We start from the raw sequence: 25,222 nt of genomic DNA, 5'->3' as shown, positions 1-25,222 counted from the left end.
TATTGTTTTTGCCATATCGTTACCCTCATAACAAAAGTGCCTAAACTTCATCAACGAATAAAATGACTTTGGAACTTTTGTTATGAGGGTGACGATATGATACCATGAGTATCATGATTATTATTGTTGTAAATATTAGTATTATTGATGAATATATGCTTTGTTACAATGTTATCATTGTTTTTGTTATTTACTACCCTCACCGAAGGAGAGGGTATTGCATTTGCGTCCGTTTGTTTGTCTGTCTGTTTGTCCACACAGAACTTTCGTGTTTTTCTCCGCAATCGCTTGTCGGATTGAGACGAAATTTTCACCATTGGTGCGACAACTCATGTGGAATGTCATGATGATAATTTGGACGTCAATGGTCGTGTGGTATGGCAGCCATATTGGAAAAAACAGGAAAAAATTGGACCTCCATCTCTGAAACCGCACCAAGGAAAAAAATTGAAACTAAGCACATAGCAAGTACTCTTCATGGAGAATGAGTGATTTTTAAATGACATCATAGGTGCCTTCGTTCTGACGTCATAATTGCACATGTAGAACGCCACATCCGATTAGTTTGAAAAATTTTAAGATCATCTCGGGATAAAATGGTCCACAGAAACAAAATTGATGACGTCCTCAGTCACATGATTCGGCATATATATATATATATATATATATATATATATATATATATATATATATATATATATATATATATTGTTGTGGTTACCAAATTCGCAAACCACCATTCAGGTCCCTTAGGTGAGGTATCTCGGTAAGTGCATGTGTAGTTAGGCCCAAACCCGTTGTCTAGTGGGAATACATGTCATTTATACGTGCTGCGACTCTTCAGGATAGCCGTTTTTCTTTTACTATCTTTATTTTGGACCAACCGCCATGATTACCACCACAACCACAACATCAACCACCAACCACAACGCCGCTTCACCACAACCGCCACGACCTTCACGTCACACCTCGCAACCGTAGCATCGCCACCGTTCTTGCGCCGCCTGTGGGTACCGGTGTTGGACTCGTGCAGGGCGCACGTCGAACAGCGTGTACAAAATCACGGATTTTGTGCTTCAAAAACGGATCAAAAACGACACACGCCCACTTTTTGCCGTCCAATCGGTGAGCGAGGGGCGATTTGGCCCCGCCTCCAGAACGATCGATATATGCAAATTTGTGGATCAAAAGCCTTCACGCCCACTTTTTTCTCGGGCCAATGGGGAGCGAGGTGAAAGGTCAAAGGGAGGGGGTCAAAGGCAAAGCTACGGGGGATAACAGGACGGTGTTCGTCAGTCAGAGAAAGAGTCAGAGAAGAGTGTGGAAGTCTGGAGCCCGAAGCCTGCAGTAGCTGGAGAAGCTGAAGAGAGTCGAACGAGGGGAGCCCAAAGAAGAGTCCAGGGTGGAGAGTCCAGAGGCGGAGAGGCGGCAGCGGCGAAGGCAGACGAGGGGGTGCTCGCGTCGGTGCCAGGAGCTGCACGCCCGAGGGAGGCCGGCAGCGCGACCTGGCCGAGGTGGAGACGCACACCAGGGATAATAAAGATCCTCTATACCCCGAGCATCAGCAACCCCCTCCTGTTTCCCCCCCGCGCTGAGATAGTGCGACCAAGGGGGCCCCTTTTTCCCACCCCTGCCAGGCACTGTCCGCGAGGCCCGCGGAGTGCGGCGCCATCGCCGCTCCGCGTCTCATCACCAGACGGGTAGGCGCGACCCGGTCTCGGCCTCAGGCCCGCCTCATCCTTGAGGGTATTCTTTTTCTTGGTTTTGGGTATGTGTTGTCGGCGCCGTCTGTGAAGTAGAATTGTATAAGTGTTGCCGTGTGCTCGGTAGTCGGTATTAGCTCTGCATTGTGTTTTCGCTTTTATATTTGCTTTTTGTGTAAATGGAATTGTGTTTTCTTTTTTTTGTGTGCTTTTGGTGGAATTGTATTTGTGTGCTTCCCGTGTGCCGCGAATAAATGTGCTTTATTGTTGAACTGTTCTCCCGCTTCGCTTCGTCTTTTCCCCCATTGAACCCTCATCTTGCTTCACGTAAAGGGTTGGTAGTGGGCTGAGTACGCCCGATAATTAATCGAACCGTCGAGGTCGACGATAACACCGCTCGGTTATTCTGATAGTACGGACGGGTCGCTTAAGTGGCCCGTGTCCGAGTCGACCTGCGGCGAGGTGCGATCGCCCGGTCTACCCTCCGCGTGGGTACTTGTAGGTCGAATTTGGCGAGCAACCCTATCCCACGCGGGGGCTGCTTGGCTCGATCCCGCTGAGACCAACAGGCCCACCCGTGACTGGCTCCCGTCGTCCGTCCGAGAGGGTCACGCCTGCATTGTCCGTCCGCTGGGCGTCGTGCCGCGTTTCGAGTTACGTCCCCGTTCGCGCGCCCGCGGGCGCGAAGACCGCAACACTGGTGTCAGGTCGTGCGATCTCAAGATTCATCGCCCTCCTCGCGGCACTGGTATTGGAGAGCGGGACAACAGGCTCTCCTGTCTCCAGCGAAATTCACGGGAATCGGTCCAGGGGTGAGAGAAGCGACCCCCGATTCCCTCCAAATTACGAGCGAGCAAATTAACCCTTTAAGAGAAGCAAGATGGCGTCTCAAGGCGAGCGGGAGCCGGGGGGATTAGAAATGGATGTAGAATGTGTAGGATCCATGGTCCAGGATGAAATCCCCGTGCAGGAAATGTTGATTGTGCAGGAACACGGACTCGCCCAACTGAACCCAGGGCCCGAGGTGGGTGCGGCAGCGGCCGCGGTGTATGACACCTCCCCCCCCTCTCCACCAAGACCCTTCCCCAACCCCTGCCGAAACGGCTCACTCAAGCGCACCCGACATAGCCCAGCTATGCGCCATGCTGGCGGCAATGAACGAAAAAATGGATGCGAATATGAAAAAAAATGGATGAAAAGATGGATACAAATACAAATGAAGTGAAAACGACGATGGATGCGAATACACAACACATGAACGAGAAGATGGATACAAATACAAATGAAATGAAAAACGAAATGAACAAGCAAATAAACGGAATGGAAGCAAACATGAAGGAAGAAATGAAAGAGCTACGGGGTGAGACGCAGAACATGGGCCGATGCCTGCAGGCGGGCATGAAGGCCGTGACAAAGGAAATAATAGTTGAGACAAGGGAGGTAAAGGGTGAAGAGTTGGCAGAGACACGGGAGATAGAAAAAATAGAGGAAAGACTACACGAGGAAGACGGGGTAAGTGACGCACACACACACACAGAGGTAGTGGAGGATAATGGGGGTGAGCTGGCGGACTGGGTAGAGACCCAGTGCGAGCACCTGGATGGCCCCCTCCAGGAACGAGGGGAGGGAGTATGCCCCCCCGAGGCGAGTCACGACCAGGTGAGTTCGGTCGTGCTTTGCGAGGTTGAGGGGACGAGTGCTGTGGACGGGTGCACGGAGAGCTTGGGGGGTATAGAGGCCCCGGAGACCCCTGTGGGGACACGAATCCCCAGTGTGGTTGTCCCTGTGTGTGTGGTGCAAGGCGTGGGTGCGTCCCGTGTGTGGAAGCGACCCCGTGTGTGAGTGGTGTGGTGGCGATGGTGCTGGAGTGCGTGCTTCCCAGCACGCCGTGTTTGGATGAGGCACCGTGTGTGGATGAGGAACCGTGTGTGGAAGAGGCCGTGTGTGTGAGTGAAACGGCCAGTATGAGTGAGGAACCGCGGGTGAGTGCCCCCGCGTGTATGAGTGAGGCACGGTGTGTGGATGAGGCACAGCGGTTGAGTGCCCTCGCGTGTGTGGGTGAGGCACATGCGGGTAGGTGCCCCCGCGCGAGTGAATGGAGCACCACGTGTGAGTAGTATGGTTTGTGTGAGTAGTGAGGCACGCGTGAGTGAACGGCCGTGTGCAAGGTCGCTGTGTGCCAGGGAGACCGTGTGTGTGAGAGAGCGGTATGAGAGGGAGATGTCGGTTGGCATGCGGGAGCACGCAGCCGCGTCTCCCCGTGTGAATGTGATGGAGTGGACTGTGTGCGTCGTAACACGCAGGTGTGCGTGGGTTGAATGGAGGCGGCAGCGGAGACATGTAGGCAGCCGGGTAGCGGCTGTAGCTGTTTCGAGGACCGTGCCGGGTTCACCCAGCAGTGAGCACGCGGTCCGTGCTGTGCAACGCACGAGACCACCACGTGCTCGCTTGCGAGAGTGAAGTCCCGGTCCGGAAACGCCAGCGGTGGATTTGCCGATCCCGCGGACGGACAAAGTTTAGGCAGGTAAATGGATTTGGACCGGACGGGTTCTCCACGCGATCGTGTGTGTTCAGCTCCAACGGGCAGAGCACATGTGTTCGCGTGGGAAACCCCTCGAGACGGGGGGCTTGTTTTTTTTTTCTGCGCACGGTGACGTCATGGCTGCACGTGGGGTTGGAATCCGGCAGGAGGGGTATCTCTGCCGGATGGCACCGTCCAAGGAGGGACGAGGAACACGTGCAGCTGCATGACGTCACGGGCAGGTGCAAAGTGCGCGAGCTCTGAGTTGCCGCGCAGGTGCTGCGCATGGGAAAAAAAAAAAAAAAAAAAGCAAGCCTCACTTTCGGGTGTACAGGATTCCTGGGCAAGGGGTGAAAGACCCCCTTACCCCTGGGCACAGGATGGAAACAAGTTAGGGGGAAGGGTTAGCTTAGTTAGACCGACTTAATGGGGCAGGGGTAAGTCCTCATGGAGTCCGTGGAATGGATTAGTTAGAGGGATTGTAGCCAGATTTAGGTTGGGAAATAAAATGGGATTATTTTGGAGACAGTGACAGACTTGTGAATGTGTAGTGGGGACGTAGCTTAGCTACGTAGGTTAAATGGAACGTGCTACTAGTTTAAGGGATGACGTGGGAGCACGAGTTAGTTAGGGGATGTAGTTAGGAGGATGGCAGAGTTCAGCGGTGAGTGTGTTGAAGAGTTGGTGAGTTGTGAGGCATGTGCTTGGTGAGTGAGTGAAGCCAGCGGGTCTGTGTGAGTGGAGTGAATGGGGAATGCATGGTGCGATGAGTGATTGGGGGGAGGAGTGACTCCCGCCCAAGGGACCCCGGGGTCAGTGTAGAGTGAGTTAGCTGGGTTAGTCAAATTGAAAAATGGAGGTCGTTTTGTTGTTGGTGGGAGTGTAGGCTCGAAACCCATTTGGAGGGGTGCAGGAGCCCTGTTGACGGGCTTGGGAGCGTGGCTGCGAAAGGTGAGTATCGCTGAGTGGGTACCCCGGGCACCAGGCTAGTCGGCCGCGGTAGGCCATGGGCCCATGGGGGGCCGGGATAGAGTAGTGGGCACGGGTGCGCCTGCTTGGTGCGGGGGCCCGGGCGCCGTAGCCGCGTGGGCAGTGTTGTGGGCACGGGTGACCCTCGGAAAGGGGCCCGGGAGGCCGGCCTGCCACGTGTGCGTTTCAGGGGAGGTGCCATGATGGGCACTCCCCGGTGTGAGGGAGCTGGTAGGCTCGGAGGCAGTGTAGTGCCCGGGGGTGCCATAGCGGGAGATTCGGCAGAGGGTCGTGCCTGCCAAAGGGAGCCACGTGTCCCAGCCAGGAGACCGTGTGAGGGCACGGAGAGAAAATTGGGGGGCGAGGCCCGAAATTGTAAGAACACCAACACAGGCGACGGGAATCTGGGTTGTTAGAACCAATAGTTTAAGCGAGAGGCGCTTGTTGAAAGCCCCGGGGTAGTTTAAGAGTTAATGGTTAGGGTAGATTAGGAGATGTACCCCTCCGCACCATCCATCCCCTCGCTGTCGTTGTGGGCCGCTGGACCCACTTGGTGTTAAGATCGCCGAACTCTGGGGAGGCCATTCTGAGGCTTGAGTTGGGCCTCGACACAGGACGTTAGCTCTCCCTTGTTCCCCTCCGGGAAGGGAACGTAGGGGTTGGGAGTAGGCTAGGTGACAGAATAGGTTAGCCGAACAAGGACGATAAAGGGGTTAGGGACGATTTATAGTGGGGGAGTAAAAATAAAAACAACAAAAAAATAAGTTGGGGCTAAATTGGGGTTTGACAAATTAAGGGAGTGGGTATGTACAGTGACAGGCAAAGGCGATAGGTTGGGAGGGAGACGGGTAGGTAGGTCCGAGCCCGCCTTCCAAGTGGCCAGCACCACCGCACTCCCTCCACCAACCTCCATTGAACGGCAAAGGCTGGCCAACTTCATCGGCTGGCCGTGTTTTGCTTCAAGGCGGAGGCCGGCCAACTTCATCGGCAGCTGTGTGCTGCAAGGCCTGTGCCGGCTGGATCGTCTGCAGCTGCTGTGCTGCAAGGCCTGTGCCGGCCAGTTCATCTGCTGGCTGTTTTTCTTCGAGGCCTGTGCCGGCCTGGTTCTGCGGGCTGTGTTTGCCTGCAGCGGCCTTCTTCTGCGGGCTGCGTTGCCTGCACCTTTTCCATGCCATGCCCACTGCCCATGTTCACCAGCCCCGTTCAATTTTTGCTTTGCCCCCCCCCCCTGTTCATTGCCATGTGCGCCAGGATCGTGAAAGCAACAGTTTGCAAGCTGCGAGAACTGCCCTGTTGGCAGCTACAACACGGGCCTGCAGTGGCGGCCCGTGCACCGTGTTTGCGTCCATCCATTCATGCATCCATTTGTTGTGTTCATTGCGTGTGCCACTTGAGCTGGCACGGAGACTGCGTTTGTGCAGCCCATGCACCGTTGTGGTTCACTGCATTCAGTTCAAACCGTTCATGCATCCATTCGTTGTGCTCATTGCGTGTGCCACTTGAGCTGGCACGGAGACTACGTTTGTGCGGCCCATGCACCGTTGTGGTTCACTGCGTTCAGTTCAAAAGGGAAGGCCTTGGACTGCGTGTGAGCAGCCAGCCACGTTCCCTGTCACCTGCATTGTTTGAGTCAGAGACTGCATGCGGGCAGCCTGGCTCCCTGCTAACTGCTTTCTTTTTGCAGAGTTCAATGATCCTGGGCCATGGTTTAGTGTAAAATTTGTAAGTTAAGGTAAGATGTACTGTAAATATGAGTGCGCCCCCCGGCATGTCTGTCTAGCGCCGGCAATTTTATTTAAGTCGTCCGTGTGAGTGAGTTTGTTTAGGTAGTTACGCAGCCCTCAGGTTATTTATTTTGGGGACACGAATACCATGAATGTCGCACTCAGGGATCCGTAGGTAAAATGTACTAGGGAAAACTACACATGATGGCACACGAAAAATTTGACGACTCGGGACGAGTCTGTAAAAAGGGAAGGGGTAGTGTTGTGGTTACCAAATTCGCAAACCACCATTCAGGTCCCTTAGGTGAGGTATCTCGGTAAGTGCATGTGTAGTTAGGGCCCAAACCCGTTGTCTGAGTGGGAATACATGTCATTTATACGTGCTGCGACTCTTCAGGATAGCCGTTTTTCTTTTACTATCTTTATTTTGGACCAACCGCCATGATTACCACCACAACCACAACATCAACCACCAACCACAACGCCGCTTCACCACAACCGCCACGACCTTCACGTCACACCTCGCAACCGTAGCATCGCCACCGTTCTTGCGCCGCCTGTGGGTACCGGTGTTGGACTCGTGCAGGGCGCACGTCGAACAGCGTGTACAAAATCACGGATTTTGTGCTTCAAAAACGGATCAAAAACGACACACGCCCACTTTTTGCCGTCCAATCGGTGAGCGAGGGGCGATTTGGCCTCGCCTCCAGAACGATCGATATATGCAAATTTGTGGATCAAAAAGCCTTCACGCCCACTTTTTCTCGGGCCAATGGGGAGCGAGGTGAAAGGTCAAAGGGAGGGGGTCAAAGGCAAAGCTACGGGGGGATAAAAGGACGGTGTTCGTCAGTCAGGGGAGGGAGAAAGAGTCAGAGAAGAGTGTGGAAGTCTGGAGCCCGGCCTGCAGTAGCTGGAGAAGCTGAAAGAGAGTCGAACGAGGGGAGCCCAAAGAAGAGTCCAGGGTGGAGAGTCCAGAGGCGGAGGCGGCAGCGGCGAAGGCAGACGAGGGGGTGCTCGCGTCGGTGCCAGGAGCTGCACGCCCGAGGGAGGCCGGCAGCGCGACCTGGCCGAGGTGGAGACGCACACCAGGGATAATAAAGATCCTCTATACCCCGAGCATGAGCAACCCCCTCCTGTTTCCCCCCGCGCTGAGATAGTGCGACCAAGGGGGCCCCTTTTTCCCACCCCTGCCAGGCACTGTCCGCGAGGCCCGCGGAGTGCGGCGCCATCGCCGCTCCGCGTCTCATCACCAGACGGGTAGGCGCGACCCGGTCTCGGCCTCAGGCCCGCCTCATCCTTGAGGGTATTCTTTTCCTTGGTTTTGGGTATGTGTTGTCGGCGCCGTCTGTGAAGTAGAATTGTATAAGTGTTGCCGTGTGCTCGGTAGTCGGTATTAGCTCTGCATTGTGTTTTCGCTTTTATATTTGCTTTGTGTGTGAGTGGAATTGTGTTGTGTTTTTTTTTGTGTGCTTTTGGTGGAATTGTATTTGTGTGGTTCGCGTGTGCCGCGAATAAATGTGCTTTATTGTTGAACTGTTCTCCCGCTTCGCTTCGTCTTTTCCCCCCATTGAACCCTCATCTTGCTTCACGTAAAGGGATGGTAGTGGGCTGAGTACGACCCATAATTAATCGAACCGTCGAGGTCGACGATAACACCGCTCGGTTATTCTGATAGTACGGAACGGGTCGCTTAAGTGGCCCGTGTCCGAAGTCGACCTGCGGCGAGGTGCGATCGCCCGGTCTACCCTCCGCGTGGGTACTTAGGTAGGTCGAATTTGGCGAGCAACCCTATCCCACGCGGGGGCTGATTGGCTCGATCGCGGTGAGACCAAAAGGTCCACCCGTGACTGGTTCCCGGCGTTAGTCCGAGAGGGTCACGACTAGATTGTCCGTCCGGTGGGCGACGTGCCGCGATTCGAGTTACGTGGCCGTTCGCACGCCGGCGGGCGCGAAGACCGCAACAATATATATATATATATATATATATATATATATATATATATATATATATATATATATATATATATATATATATATATATATATATATATATATATATATATATATTTTTTTACCTTCGAAAATCTTCTCTGAAATGGCTGAAGAGATCAAGGCGAAACTTTACATATATGACGGCTTGCCCACGAGGAACAATAGGTTCACACATATTAAGTGATAGGTCACAACCAGGCGTAGTGGCGTGCGCCTATAATCCGGCAACTCGGAGGTTTGGGTTGGAGGATCACTTGAGGACAGGCCTCTGCACTGGGCCGCGCTCTGAGAGGGTGTAGGGCAGCCCGGAATCATGGCGAAACCCAATCCTTATCCCTGTGTCATAAGAGGTGACCAGGGTTGCATCAGGAAGGGCATCGGGCATAAAACCTATGCCAAATCCGTATGCGCATCATAACGAATGATCCGCTGTGGCGACCCCTAACGGGAGCAGCCGAAAGACGAACAACAACATATTAAGTGATAGGTCACATGGTTTAGCAGCGATATTGGATTCACCCGAAAACATATAAAAAAATCTTCTCCCACAGAACGGCTGGACAGATTGAAGGGAGACTTCACACAAATGTTCCCCAAGGCATGCATGTGCAAGTTTGTTGAGGAATAATTGATAGGTCACATGGCTTGACAGCCATATTGGATTTAAGAAAAATATTAAATAATGTTTTCTCTGGAACCACTTAATCAATAGAAGTGAAACTTCAAAATTATGATATCGGGGTGATAAGGAATACGTGTTCTAAATTTTAACTTGATCGGATACATGGTCTGGCAGCCAGAGTTATTTAATTTTTTGATGTGGGTTATTTTTCCTTTTTTTTGAATAAGGCTCACTTGGCTGTGCCTGGTTGGGTTTGAGGGTAGAATAGGAGCAGCTGAAATGCAAATCCTATCCAGGTTCCTCCTGATGACTTCATCTTTGTTTTTGCTTGTTTGGTTTCCTTCTGATTACTCCATTGTAGGACTGTGCCTATTTGGTCTTCCATTTAATTTGAATTGAATTTATTTTACCCAGTTCTGAATTCAATTGCATAATAATAATAATTTGAAGACGTCATGGGTCAGGGTCAGGTGTCCGATCAAAGTGGGGTTGCATCAAAGCAGGATGTCTTGGTACCCGGTCATCGCTGCCAGCAGTTATAAAGTGGCAGTTCTAATTGTGTCTTATTATCCCGCCCTCTGGAGAGAGGGAGCGGGATATTGTAATCGTCCGGTTTGTTACTTACGAAATCTAAAGATTTCATAAGTATATTGATCACTTCCGTCCTCTGGTTGTGTGTTTGTTTGTTTGTTTTTAGGCACGATAACTCGAGAACGGAAGAAGCTACCAATGTCAAATTATACGACGTGATTCAGAAGGGTGATGGCGAGCGCTGATTAGATTTTGGTCAAAATCTGTCAAAGGTCAAGGTCACAGTGAGGTCAAACATCAAAAAAAAATATAACTCACGAACAGAAGAAGCTACCAATGTCAAATTACACCACGTGATTCAGGAGGGTGATGGCTCGCGATGATGAGATTTTGGTCAAAATCAGTCAAAGATCAAGGTCACAGTGAGGTCAAACATGAAAAAAATATATAACTCGAGAACGGAAGAAGCTACCAATGTCAAATTACACCACGTGATTCAGTAGAGTGATGGCCAGTGCTGATTAGATTTTGGTCAAAATCGGTCAAAGGTCAAGGTCACAGTGAGGTCAAACATCTAAAAAATGATAACTCGAGAACGGAAGAAGCTATATATATTGTTACTGGTCGGGGGTCGGCCGCCAACCGACCGCTCTGAATGGAGCCGCAAGTCTAGTCGGCCCGACCGATCGCCCGGAATATAGATCACCGCCCGGATAACTCCGAGCGACGAGTCCTTGTACAAGAACCGAAATACGCCAATCGGCAGATCACGTGGGGAAGGGTCGATTGCCAATCTTCAATGTACCTAAATACCCACGTGATCCAACTACCGGGGTATTCCACCCTCGACAGATCTCGTACGGAACAAACCGCTGAGACGAGCTTGTCCGTGCGTGATTCCGAGCGGCGTAATCGCAGAGAACCGTCGGTCCAAATTTCCCCCTATTACGGCAAACCAACGGCTTTATAACTCCCCACACACAAAATGTTCAGTCAATGAGGGAATGGACGAAACGAGCAGGTTTACATTCACACAAGGACATTTAATATAATGAAACACGTATGCAATTAAATAAGGCAAAACACTTATGCAATGACACAAGCAACAAAAGAACTACAACCATCCACTTATTATGTACAGTCATTTACACTTAACAGCAGTTCCTACTTATAAGACGGGCCCACGGACACACGTACACACACACACACACACACACACACACACACACACACACACACACACACACACACACACACACACACACACACAAACGACGGTGGCTGAGGCCTTTAATCACGAACTCCAGCTCGGAAGACAGGTGAGCTGAAACTCAGAGCTTGACTCGAACCTTTCCACCTCGTGTGGTCTTCAACTTGTCCGGACCTGGGCTCCAGCGAGAGCGAGCTGGATCCAATCGCCGTGTTCCTTCCCGAGCTCCCGTGAATCCTCCCGCGCTTCTCAACTCGTGCCGGTGAGATGAGGCGCCGATCCTTCCTGTCGATCGTCGCTTCCCCGAGGAACCAACTCCAAGAAGATGCCGATGCGTCGCACCAAGCCGGGAAACAAAATGGAGAACGAAAAGCTCCACGAACCAAAAGAGGAAGAAGAGGAAGAAGCCTCCACTCGCAACTCGAGCCAAACAACCGGCTCAAGTTCCTTCCAAAACAAAGCAGCAGCCGAAGCTCACTGAGCCAGCCGAAGCAAAAAGTTTCCGAAGGCCTCACGCCAAGCAGGACCCGATGGCCTGCTGAACGACTGCTCTCTCCGAAGCAAAAAGCTTACTCCTCCCACGGGACTCAGCACACGAACTTTGCCCACGGGACTCAGAACGGGACTCCCACGAACTCAGCCCTACCACGGGACTCCCACACGAACAAAGAAAAGATGTCCTCTTCATCCTTTGCACCCCCTCCCCCGCACCCGGCGTGACTCATGCCCTCGTGATCCCCCCCCCCCGCTCAACCACGGGTGGGAGGGAGTTGTTGACGTCACCGCAGGGTTCTTCTTCCTCTTCGCAGAAGAGGGGGAGGGACGTCTCCATTGTTCGCACCCTAACTATTAAATCGATCCGCAGCGCATCTAATCGATTTCAAAACATTTAAACAATGGAAGGTGAGCTATCTAGGGAACATGCACTTATCGACATAGCTGACTCAGGGAACCTGAATGTTGTGTGCAATTGAATTCCAAATTCGTAACAATATATACACACACACACACACACACACACACACACACACACACACACACACACACACACACACACACACACACACACACACACACACACACACACACACACACACTACTGTGACACATTTGTAATGTTTATATTTTAAAGAAATAACTGTATAATTATTTCGTTATATTTATGTGTTACAGGTGAAATACTGAAGATTTGAAGGATGGAGCATTCTTTAAAATGTGGATTAAAATTGTAGAACTATATATTACAGTAAATTAGGCTGTTATTGTAACTCGGTGAGCATTCAGGAGAACTTTCTCATTCCTGAAGTGCGGTGTAAAAATATAGTGTTCACAAACACATGGTTTCAACAACATGGAGCAATGTGCCATACAACAATAGTTGTTATGCAGTTTCCAAGGCAACAGTTTCGTGTTTCACCACACTGCCTTTTTTCATGTGTGCTCGCCAACTCGCATCTGAGAAATTATGTATCACCCACCAGAAGTTTGATTGTATGTTACAATGGGATCATCAGACTATCTTAAAGCAGTTGGGCTTCACCGCTACACATGGTACCCAGAAAGACACCTGTGGATTGGCGTCCTTGTGGGGATTACCGGTCCTTAAACAACTTGACTGTTCCAGACCATTACCCCATTCCACACATTCAGGATTTTACTGCTCCACTCCATTGTGCCACAATCTTCTCCAAGGTCGGCCCAATTTGTGCATAGAATCACATTCCCATGGATCCAGATGACGTCCCGAAGACAGCAGTCACCACGCCTTTCAGCCTGTTTGACATCCTCCGGATTCCATTCAGCCTACGCAGTGCCATACAAACCTTTCAACGTTTTATCGATCATGTGCTCCAGGGATTACACTTCTGCTACATGTAATATACATGATATTCTAATTGCCAAAACAACCTTAGAAAAACATGAGGGAAACCTATGTCTCCTATTCACCCACATGCAGGACTTCGGCATCGGAATCAATCCCATAAAGTGCATACTCGGCATTCTGGCGTTGAATTTTCTCAGCCTTTTTGTTAACTGCTCAAGCATCTATCTGCTCAAGGAGAAGGTGCAAATTATTCAGGATTTCCTGTGACTATCATCTCAACACATTGTCTGGCCTCTAAGAAGTGGCAACTACATGGCAACTGCATCTTGCAGAACAAGCTGCAAGAGGGTTTGGGACTCGTCAACTTTTATCATCAATATATTTCAAACACAGTCACAACACTGCAGCTGCTGAACAAGTAACTGGTAAGCACTCGGAACTGGTAAGCACCCTGAAGTGTACTGATGGTCAAAACCAACCTTGTCAGCATTCTACACCATCAGAGATGCACCGACCAATGCCTCGCTCCAGCTTGATCCAAAGCCAGAAGCAGCAACAATCCTGATGGTAGATGCGTCCGAGATCATTGTGGGTGTGACCCTTCACCAGTTCATCGATGCTGACTGGCGTTGACTAGCCTTCTTCTCTAAAATGCTGAAACCAACATAGTGCAATTACACTGCCTTAGATCGGGAATTACTCGCTGTATACCTTGCCATCAAGCACATCTGCCACTTCTTACAGGCCAGACAATTCTGTGTCCTGAATGACCACAAAGCTTTAACTTTTCCTCCATCCACCCATTCGGACTCTAACTCTCCTCGCACACTTTGGCGACTCAGCTTTATATTGCAATTCACCACTGATATCTGGCACATCAAAGGAATCGTGAACTCCTCAGTCAACGCTTTCTCACGCATCAAGGTATTGACATTATCTTCTACCAACACACTGGCCATCGATTTTAATGCACTTGCAGCAGCATAATGGGAGGATACCAAACTCCACAGTCTACAGTCTGCAGCTGGTTCACTTACATTTTGAGAGGTACTACTCCAATGGACAAACACTACCCTTGTGTGTGATACATTGACGGGAGAGTTTTGCCCTTTCATTCCTGCAGCATTCCGTCATACAGTCTTTGACACTTTTCACTCACTCATGCACCCAGGTATCCGAGCAATCAATCGACTCATCACCATGCTCTATGTCTGACCATGCATCAACGCTGACGTACGACATTGGGCCAAGCAATGTCTTCAGTATCAATGCTCCAAGATACTGTCGCACCACTCGGTAGCTTTTCAACACAAGATAGGCGTTTCGACAGGATCCATGTGGATATTGTCAATCCCCTACCGCCTTTAAATGGACACTGCTATTTACTGACTTGTGTTGACCGCTTCACCCATTGGCCATAAGGTACACCAATAGCTGACATCACCACACTTACCATCGCCAGGGCCTTTGCCCACACCTGGATCGCACATTTTGGTGTTCCATCAACCGTCACTATGAATCGTGGTCACTGGTTTGAATCAGCTATATTTCCTGAGCTAACTCAACTCCAGGGTAACAACTGTGTGCAAACCACTGCTTACCAACCAGCAGCGAATGTGGTCATAGAGCGTTTCCACCGCCAACTCAATTCTTCCCTCAAAGCGCTTGGTACCAATGTTCCTGCTTGGTATGTGAACTGCTCAAAAATATGACCTGGGTGTTTCACTGCAGGGCTAGTGTATGGTGCACTGCTTCATCTCCCAAGATAATTCTTCTTAGCATCCGATGACACCATGCCCGACGCCACCGATTATGACAACCAACTTTGTGCAGCAATGCAGAGCTTCTGGGTGACACCAAAATGTATGCCTTCATCATGCCAGGTTTTTATTCCCGAGGAATTTTCTATGTGAACCCATGTATTCGTATGGCATGATACTGTCCGGAAACCCTTGCAGCAATCATATGATGGACCTTACAAAGTTCTACAACACCCTGAGAAGACCTTCATACTCAATAGTAATGGTGGTCATGATATAGTCTCCATATATCGTTTGAAGCCAGCTTTTTTGACGCAGCACCAAAGCCGAACCTCTCACTGACGAATGGGTCAACACTGACGACAAGAAGTAGTATCGTTGTATATGACTCGCTCTGGACATCATCTACACTTCCCAGCATGATATTTGAGTACATTTTGCTGTTGACCGTTTCACCTTGCAGTGACACATTTTTACATGGACTGTCAAGATCTCTTATTCCACAACATTATGTTATGGATACCAAATCCCTGCCCTGCCCAGTCGTAAGTGCTGCAACCCCAAGTCCGCCTCCCCCCCTCCCCCCCCAACCCCAGGTCCACAAATTATGGACCATAAGTGACTCCACCAAATGTAACCCCATCAGTTCCACCAATCACAATCCGAGATCCTCAGAAATCCCTGCCCTCAGGCGACCGCCAAGTGTCTCTGACCCCAGAGCATTCACAAATCCCAGCCTTGGCAAATAACCAATCTCGCTATCTCTAAATATCGCTGAAGACAGGACACTTTAGTCTCAATATCTCCAAATTAGATGATGCGGCTATCTCCAAATTAGACACAGGACAAGCAACATTAAAGACCCCTTGCCTTAAACACACCTTAATCCAGGTAGAAGTTCTACAGCTACGTCAACATACATGTGATCTAAGGCTTTAATATACACAAACAAATTTACAACCATCCAATATTATTAATTTGTGTTCTTTCCTAATTTGTTGGATGCATGACTTAATTTCTTTAAGATAGTTCAGGCCATGCTGGCACACAGTATTTTTCTACAGACTATCAAATCTCAGGAAAGGGATGAATACCTGTGGAGTATTTCACAACATGCAGGTGTGTGGAATTACTGAATGTAATGTTCCCCAAATGTGCCATTCCCAGACGTGGTCACTTTGTTCCATCCCGGCTGCTATCCAGTGGGAAGAAGAAGGCTTTTGTGCGAAATTAATTACTGACGTCGACACGGCCCCAGCAGTAACATATGGAGCAGCGATTTCAGGAAATCCAGTGATTCAGGAAATCCAGATTTAATTGTTGACAAATCCAGTGCATTTCCCATTGTGTCGAGAAACCGACTAATTTAGAGAATAATATTTCATCTACAATGTCGAGATAAATGGGAAATGATTTTATTTTAAATCTTTCCGAAGCTGCTGAGTGTTGACTCTATACTTAACTTACAACTTTGCATGGGACAGCTGTGGAGGGGCCAGGAATTTTAACGAAATTATTAGGTTAGAGCTGCAGGAAGTTGGCGTTAATGACTGCCAGTTGAGAACCAACTTGGTTTTGTGTTCCTGTGTCACAATTATTCAACATGATATGCTTAATTGAGATACAGTACTGTACTGCCAATTTGGTGTTCAAAATTTATATTTGTGAGCAAATCTTATTTTATAGCTGAGTTAGCACTTATTACAATTCAATACCTCTGATGATCTTTTCAGAGTTTTATTGGCAAATAACACACACACACACACACACACACACACACACACACACACACACACACACACACACACACACACACACACACACACACACACACACACACACACACACACACACACACACACACACACACACACACACACACACACACACACACACACACACACACACACACACACACACACACTTGTGTGTCATCAACAACTTACTGTGGTACCAGGAGGTCCTCTGTCACCTTTCTCACAGGAACACACTGGGGATGAAGGGCACTGCCACACACAGAGGGGTGAAGGGTGAGTTGGGTGATCACAAAGTCGAGTATAAGTATTGTTGTTGATTATTGATAAATTGATAAATATCATAAAATGAAAAATATCATTTCATACAAAAGTGGTATATGTATGAGGGGTAATTTTAACAACACAGCTGAAAATTTTAACAAAGGCATGGAGTTTGTCATGGGTTTGTTTTATCCTTGCTCTGTCATCTTATGACAACAAAAATACCTTTTCAGATGTAATCGCTTCCTGTAAAAAAACAGAAGAGAAAACAAATATGTGTTATTGTTAATATGACTTGTACAACCATATTCAAAAACATATTTTGCAAGGATGCTGATTAATTAATATTTTACGTGCGAGTTATCCATGTAGGTGGGAATGAAGATGCTTTAACCGAGTTGAAATTAAAAAAAAGAAAAGAAAAAAAAATGATGAGAAACAAAGAAAAATTTAAAAAAATTAAGAAAGTAAAAACATGTTTATATAAGAATATAAATATCCTCCACTCAAAAGGGGGCATAAACGATGGTCACATTACTTATAAAAGCTTTGTATCAACAGCTTTGTATCAAAGGCCTTGGATAGGCTTTTCAGACGATAAGATTGAATGATTGACACAATGAATAATACTTGCAGTCAGCCATAAAGCTGACAAGCAACACAACTAAAAGCAAGAGGAGCAAAGCAAAATACATTTACCAGCAAAAAATGGAGACGGAGCAAGAAAAGGAGGTTGAAAATATAAGTATATATTAAAGAGAAAACAGGAGATAGTAAACAAAAATAAAAGCCATTAAACATTGTGTAGCACCATCTGTTATCCTCCATTGTTATCCACAATTATTAATTAATAATCTTTATTGTCCCATAATCCAGGGGAATTCCTCTTCTTATTTATTACGTATATTGACCCTTCCTAATCCAACACACTTACTTGCAGGTTGTTTTGTTTCTTCCTCTCTTCTCAATCCTCTTTTCAGACTATGACCCCACTTCCTGACTGTCAGTGCATTGTGTTTTTTATCCAGTGTCCTCACTCATCAAAGAGCCATTGTCATGTGTATAAAAATCTCATCCTTAAGCCCCTTTCCTGAATTTTTTTTTTAATCATCGACACAAACAAAACCATTATTTGAATACATTGTCCTTTTACAAGATTTTATACGTTTATCTTGTGCAATGATTGTTCTCATTAATTTTTATGTGGTTGGCGAACTGCTTGATAAATATCGTCATCGGGAACATGTAATTTCATGCAAAAGTGACACGAATGAGGGATATATTGAATAACATGGCAGAAATCTTACAAGTAAAGAGGTGGCAGTTAAAGAGGTGTTGTCCAGGACGGTGGAGGGGGGAGGGTATCAGAGTGGGAATGAAAAGTGTTGTTACAAAAAATATTTTCCTAATGGATAGTTGAGACATTTGCAGAGATTGGAGAGAAGAATAATCATTATAATTCAGACTTTGTCTTTGTATAATGTCTTCAACAGATCCCAGCTTTTCCGACATGAGGAATAAATCCCAGCTGTGGAATTGTGCATCATCCAGCATCAAAGGCTTTTGGGCCGTCAAAGTGCATGTTGAAGCATTCTGGACTGTTATTATGTTAAGGACTTTGATGTTTTCTCCTCTACGTTTCTATACTGGAAACTTATAATGCAGGGTGCATCTGACATCACACGCACACAACAAAAATGCTTACTTTCCAGCATTTGCACAAAATTAGTTTGATGAGTTTTGTTCTGTTTTTGCAGATGGCAGCTTGACTGCTGGGTAGCTATCATTTCTTGGTATGCAGCTGTCCTGCTGATGCTGTGCCCCTCTACCAGTACACTGGTACTCATTTCACTGACCTAAGGAGGATGACAGGCTGAGTCGACCCCAACTGGTGTTAATTCAGCAGCCAATGGGGTTCGGAATCAGGACCCTAGGATCCCAAGCCAGCCACCTTAACCACAAAGCCAACATCAGGCTTATAGTTTGATGAGTGATTAGCTGCTTCGCTGCTACTGGCTACTTTTTACATGGCTGTACATTCAGAAAACGTTGTCAATAATTTAGCAAATGACTTGTTGTAGTTGGGAATATCCATGTCTAAAAATGAAGGCAGCACCAACCAGAAGAGAAAGGCATGTTTCAATAACTGAGTGGTCTGGGACTCTGTATGAATCTTGCGCCAGGAATTAAGTATCGTCACAAGTGGGGGCGGGAGGCGTGGGATGGTGAGACTGAACACAGTTTACATTATGACCTCCTATCTCACTTATTTATCCACATTTCTATTTTATTACGAGGAAAGTTGCTCATGAAGATCACTTGGTGGTAAAAACATTGGAACTGATCTTTGCCTTCTGTGCAGCCATACTACTTGGTGTGGATTTTGTTTTTAACATCATCATCAAAATTAGTTAAGAAGATGCTCAGCTGATTAAAAGTTTTATTTATCTTCCTCAGATTGTGATTTTATATTTACGAGCAAAATAGTGAAACTGTTCTGCAAACTGCAGCTGAAGAAGCTGGTCGACTTCATGTTTCCATCTGAGGATGATGGTGCCAGCTTTGTTCAAATCCATTATTCGTTGTGGATTTACATATGGATACCGAATACAATGATTCTGCATTTAACAAATGCACAAGTTCTTACATGAGCACAAAATATTTTTCAGACAAAAATAGATCTCAAGAATAGAAGAGTAAAACGTGATTGAATGCTTAGCACTTGTAAGTGGTTACAATTATTCATTACTCAAATATTGTGATCATGACTGATGTCACACTTGTTCAACTAGAGGGGGAGCACTCGGGAGAGTGCAAAACCTCCGCCGCCAATACTGCTGGGTCACTCAAGTGAACCTTATATCTTATTCATTAAATATGATGTCAACAGTGCTGAGAGTTATAGTTCTTTTCTCGAACAATTTTTTTTGGGGGGGGGGGGGGGAGGGTTGGAAATCACTGAAAACATGTAAAAATGCAAAAAAAAAAAAATATCGAAATTTTGTTAAAAAAAAGTTGCAAAATTTTTTTTCTCTAACAGTTTTTTTGGGGGGGTTGGAAATCACTTAAAACATGTAGAAATGCAAAAAAATAAAATTTTTTCTCAAACAATTTTTTTTTGGGGGGGTGTAACAATTTTTTTAGGGGGGTTGGAAATCACTTAAAACATGTAGAAATGCAAAAAAATTCTCTATTTTTTTTGGGGGGTAACTTTTGGGGGGTTGGAAATCACTTAAAACATGGAGAAATGCAAAAAAAATTTCTCTAACAATTTTTTGGGGGGGGGTCACAATTTTTTTGGGGGGGGTTGGAAATCACTTAAATATGTAGAAATGCAAAAAAAAAATTCTATATTTTTTTTGGGAGGGGGGTAAAAAAATTTGGGGGGGGTTGGAAATTACTTAAAACATGTAGAAATGCAATTAAAAAAAATTTCTCTAACAATTTTTTTTTGGGGGGGGACCAATTTTCTTTTGGGGGGGGGTTGGAAATCACTTAAAACATGTAGAAATGCAAAAATATCTATTTTGGGGGGGGGGTAAAAAAAAATTTGGGGGGGGGGTTGGAAATCACTTAAAACATGTAGAAATGCCAAAAAAATAAAAATTCTCTAACAATTTTTTTGGGGGGTGGGGGGGGCAGACCAAGTCCAAAATTTAATGGCATGATCCTTGGACCATACCTAACCCCCCCCCACCAAGTTTCGTCGAAATCCATCGAGGAGTTTTTCCGTAATACTGTTCACAAACAAACAAACAAACAGAAAGGGGTTAAAACAGTAACCTCCATCCATCTTCGAAGATGGTGGAGGTTAATAAATGAGATTATATTACCTGTGAAAATAGTTTTTTTACTTTATAGAAATGAAAAATTCATGTTTTCCTCTGCCACTGAAGGTGGGTGGAGGTTATGTTTTCACTTCTGTCTGTCTCTGTCTCTCTTAGTGAGGCGGATAGCAGAAAAAAAAATCATTCAAATTGTGATAGAAACATGGAATTTTGCACGAGAACTCTGGAGAGGATATTTTAATAAGAACCCCATTGGAGATTAAAAAAAAAATTCAAAATGGCGGCATATCCAATATGGCAGACTACGACCGATGAAATATTGTAACTGCCTCTTTTGTTATAGTCGCTTTTCATAAGTTGCATAAGAACGACGCACTAAAGTGTGCCAAACGAATTCCTCGTAATAGGAAAATTTTCAAAATCTAAAAGGTGATGTTAACAACTTATATATGGTGTCAATGTCAAAATGGCAAATTGGCGATTTCAAATTGTAAATGATTTGCAATAAGCAGTATAAAGAGAGATTAATCAGTGGTTCCATTTCATCATTTATCCATTGCTGAAACATGCAAGTTAACATGATATCATTTCTTCATTTAGAACAGTGTTGTTCTATTCTTTCATGAAATTATTCAAGTTCACAAGGGAATGTACAGAGAGAGAGAAGTTCATGGTAGCCTGGAACGAAGGCATTTGCATCTGCCAGCACAGATCCTCTTACAAGTGCACTTTGCAAGCTCCCTATTTGTTTCTGCAATTGGGCTTTTATTACTCCGAGTTATGTTGAATGCGTCATCGGCATCCATACGTTATCCCCAATCGCTAGGTGTAGGAAGCTGGGGGTCAGAAACCAAGGTCTGTCCCCAAACATGACCTGCTTGGTAAGCAGCCCTGAGGACATGCTGCAGGAGTGATGCACTGGTTGATGGTACAGAATTGGATGCATGGCTCTTTTGAGTGAAAATCTCCCTTTTGGCTTAATTTACACTTGTAACCAAACTTGATCGATCATATAGAAGTGCAACCAATCCCTCGATTGCACCGAGATCACTTTGTTCAAACGATGAAGGACAATGGCTCAGCTTAGCAAATGTGGTGGTAACATCAGTGAAGACAATCCATGTATGAAAGAATGACCTCTGAAAGAATGAGGAATAGTGTGCTGAAACCAGCACACTTTTCTGCAAATAAATTACGATTGGGTTCTACTTATTATCACCGGCATACCAATGCATTTCAGATAAAGACTCCAGATAATTATGTGAAAAGGCATATACAGCAGGTAGAACCTGTAATTTATCACAGACAAACATTGGTTACGAGGTAATATAGCTAGCTATGAGTTATGTACCTTCTTTTGTTAACGAAACAACAGTTGTGTGTGCACCATAAAAACAAATGGGCAAAAAAAAAGTGCTTTAGCCTCCTTTGCATTTCTGACATCTTTCTCACGTTTACCTCATTTTCAGCAATGTATGTTTAAAATTGTAACGTTTAATAGATCGTGCATTGACAGAAAAAGGTACATTATATTATTATGGGGAAGGCCTCCTAATATTGGGAATAGAATCTTAAATTGTTAGATGTAACCTCTAAGGAAAATGCATGTCAAATCTTGATTATTAACACATAATTTGGAATTGAATTTGAATTGGTAATACCTCATCACTTGATTTGGTGATTCAGGTGGTTAGCCATCTTGAAATTGGCAGCCATATTCATGGGTGAAACTGCATAACTTTTGAAATAAAGGAAAAAGGACATTTTCCTAGGGGGGGGGGGGGTCCGGAGGCATGCTCCCTTGGAAAATTTACAAAAACTGATGTTATGTTAAAATATGCATTTTGGGGGTGATCCTGTCCATATTGTAACAGAAAAACTATGCAAATGAAGGTGATATTTGGGGAATGTATTTTTTTTATTTCACCTGAATATTCATTGCTGGAGCCTGGTGTTAGCATAACAGTAAGGGCGACTGGCTTAAGATCTTAGAGCCTCCTGTTCAGTTAACAACAGGCAGGTTGACTCAGCCCATCATCCTTCTGAGGTTTGCAAAATGAGCAACAGGGAGCACTGCATCAGCAGGCACTGCATCACCAGTTGTAGTTGTGAACGTGTAGAAATATATGATGGGAATACGTCTGAAAGGAGTTCAAATACCACAAGGGAATGGTACGTTGCTCAGGTACTTAGCTGAATAGCCCTCTGGAACCCAATTGGGCTAAAGCCAGGAATGCTGATGAAGGATCCAAGAAGAACTCGACTCCAGACTCTTCAGACAAGCTTCACCAAACTGCGTAAGGCAACGCGAGACGTGCAAGGTACCACAAAGGCAAAGAAGAGCTTTAACCACACGAGCCACACGAAGGTGCCAATATCAGGTGAAGAATCGTTAGCAGTGAAACTCCATGATAACAGTTGTCCTTTTCAGCAGAACACCAGGCACAGAAGATCTTTGTAGAGTGGAATGCGTCTGATAGACACCAACAATGACGGTCGTTTCCGCCTACAACGCCAAGCAGGCGGATCTTTAGCGTGGAAGGAAAAGACGTCCGAGGCGTTTGGAATCCGAATCGATCTTTTATTCCACCCGCGACCGAACAACCCGCTTGTCTCTCTTCCAGTTGCATCCGTTTCCAGAAATCCCCCAATCAACCAGAACGAGAGAACATTTACATATTATAACATGAAAATGATGCCGCTACAGATCGCAATTGTACATCAGTTCTCCTCGACCTTTTGTGAGACAATTGAAGAAGAATTCTCCCAAAGGATAAATAGTAGCTCCCGTCTTGGTGATAACTCAGGCAGTCTTCTCCAGCGATTATAAATCACCCTTGAGGGATGAATGAACGTCACAGCCTTCCAGTCCGTTCGGGGAAGCCCCGCCATTTCCTTTTCCCCGCCCCCTTTTACAATTTCCTCATCTTCTTATAAACATAATCTCTATATACTTTCATTCCAAAGAGAATCATTCCAATCACAAATTAATGCCGCACCATTAATATAACAAAAATAAAATGTTAACAAACACTCATGATGTAAACAAATATCAATGCCATTCCAACGTGATAACTGATAACCAGTACAGACAAATCTGCCCGCAAGGAAAGGCAGATATGCAACACCGACATACACAAACGGCCTCCTGCCTGGTGTACGTCTAATCACGGTAACGCACTTGCAAGCTTTTGTACCCGGCTAACTTCGACAAAAAAGCTCATACTACAAACTACCGTGGGAGTAATTCACATAATCGTGGTCGTGATGCATTATTACGTTAGCATTGCACTCCATCAGGATGAAATTGGTTAACAAACGAATCAGCATATCGTAGTACCTCAATTCTCTACAATTGTGACATGCCTTTGTGTTGACGAACGGAAACCTCCGTATGGGTCGTTACAAAAATACAGATTTCAGTAAAATACGGAGGAGTTTCACCCATGCACATTAAATTTTTTAATGTCCGATGTTGTTTTTTTGAAAAAAATGTTCGTTCTAAGGAAGGAACATTTCCTTCTAAGGTCTACTCATCATCATCATCATCATCATCGTCGTTTTATGGCCATTTCCATGCTTGCATGAGTAAGCCGTGGTTCACCTAATGGCTGCTTTCCAGGCTGCATGATCTCTTGCTCGCCCTCTTGTTCGGCCTTTCACTCGAAGATCATCTCTCAGCAACACATCCCATGTTTTCCTCGGGTGGCCTCTAGCTCTCCTTCCATTCACATTCATATTTATACACTTCTTCACATAGCTGCCCACCCCAATCCTTTCCACATGCCCAAATCATCTCAACCTACCCCGACGCATAACCTCATAAATGGTTTCGATACCTAATCTATCTCTTAATTCCACATTTGGTTTTCTATCCTTCAGTGTCACATTACACATCCACCTCATTACCATTCTCATTCCATTTCGTTCACACCTCCATTCGTCCTCCTTTTTGATCACCCATGTTTCACTGCTGTGCAACATCGCTCTTCCAACACAAGCTGCATCAACTTTTCCCTTTAATTGGACAGAGGTCCCTTTCGATGTCATTAGGGGTAACAACTCCCTCAACTTCCTCCAGCCTCTTTTAATTCTTCCATTCACTACTGCCTCCACACCACCACCTGCACTAATCATATGACCAAGGTAACATAATTTATCTACACATTCCAGGGATATATATCCCCATAAACTAACCCTTCCACTCTAACTGGAGTCGCTTGTTTATCTGCGCAAACAGCGCATTTGAAGTCAGGTGCCACCTGCAGTCTACCCTTGATGCCACAACACCTCATGTGCACCCAGCAGTTGCAGGATTTACATATTATTGAATTGCTACCAACACCTTTTTTTTGCAGACAGCACAGGGCCACCTCCCTGTTTTTGTCTTTCTTTCTTCTCTTTCTTTCTTCTCCTGCACCACTAATTAGTATTCTCATTTTCCCTATATCCCCTTTCAGTCATCTGGCCTCCATACCTTCCTTCCAGACTGTAGATTAACCCATTACCTCTTCCACACTGTCGGCTATCAGCATGAGGTCATCAGCATCCAGGAGTTC

The 25,222-nt window shown here is 46.2% G+C and overlaps 1 protein-coding gene across 2 annotated transcripts in view; it reads right to left on the bottom strand.

The window, feature by feature from the left end:
- Window positions 1-25,222, bottom strand: part of COL28A1 (collagen type XXVIII alpha 1 chain) — a 233,479-nt gene that overhangs the window by 151,201 nt on the left and 57,056 nt on the right. For both annotated transcript variants that reach the window (XM_085892289.1, XM_085892290.1), the window contains exons 5-6: window positions 17,101-17,121; window positions 16,804-16,863 (exon numbers count right to left, since the gene is read on the bottom strand). In XM_085892289.1, the coding sequence (XP_085748415.1) occupies window positions 16,804-16,863; window positions 17,101-17,121 (81 nt within the window). The remainder of the gene's footprint in view (window positions 1-16,803; window positions 16,864-17,100; window positions 17,122-25,222) is intronic.

This window comes from Eptatretus burgeri, chromosome 8 (genome assembly GCF_056783735.1).
Source record: "Eptatretus burgeri isolate ZD-2024b chromosome 8, Ebu_testis_v1, whole genome shotgun sequence".
Lineage (NCBI taxonomy): Eukaryota > Metazoa > Chordata > Myxini > Myxiniformes > Myxinidae > Eptatretus > Eptatretus burgeri.
The sequence above is the reverse complement of the archived record's forward strand: the minus strand, read 5'-3'. Positions and strand labels throughout refer to the sequence as shown.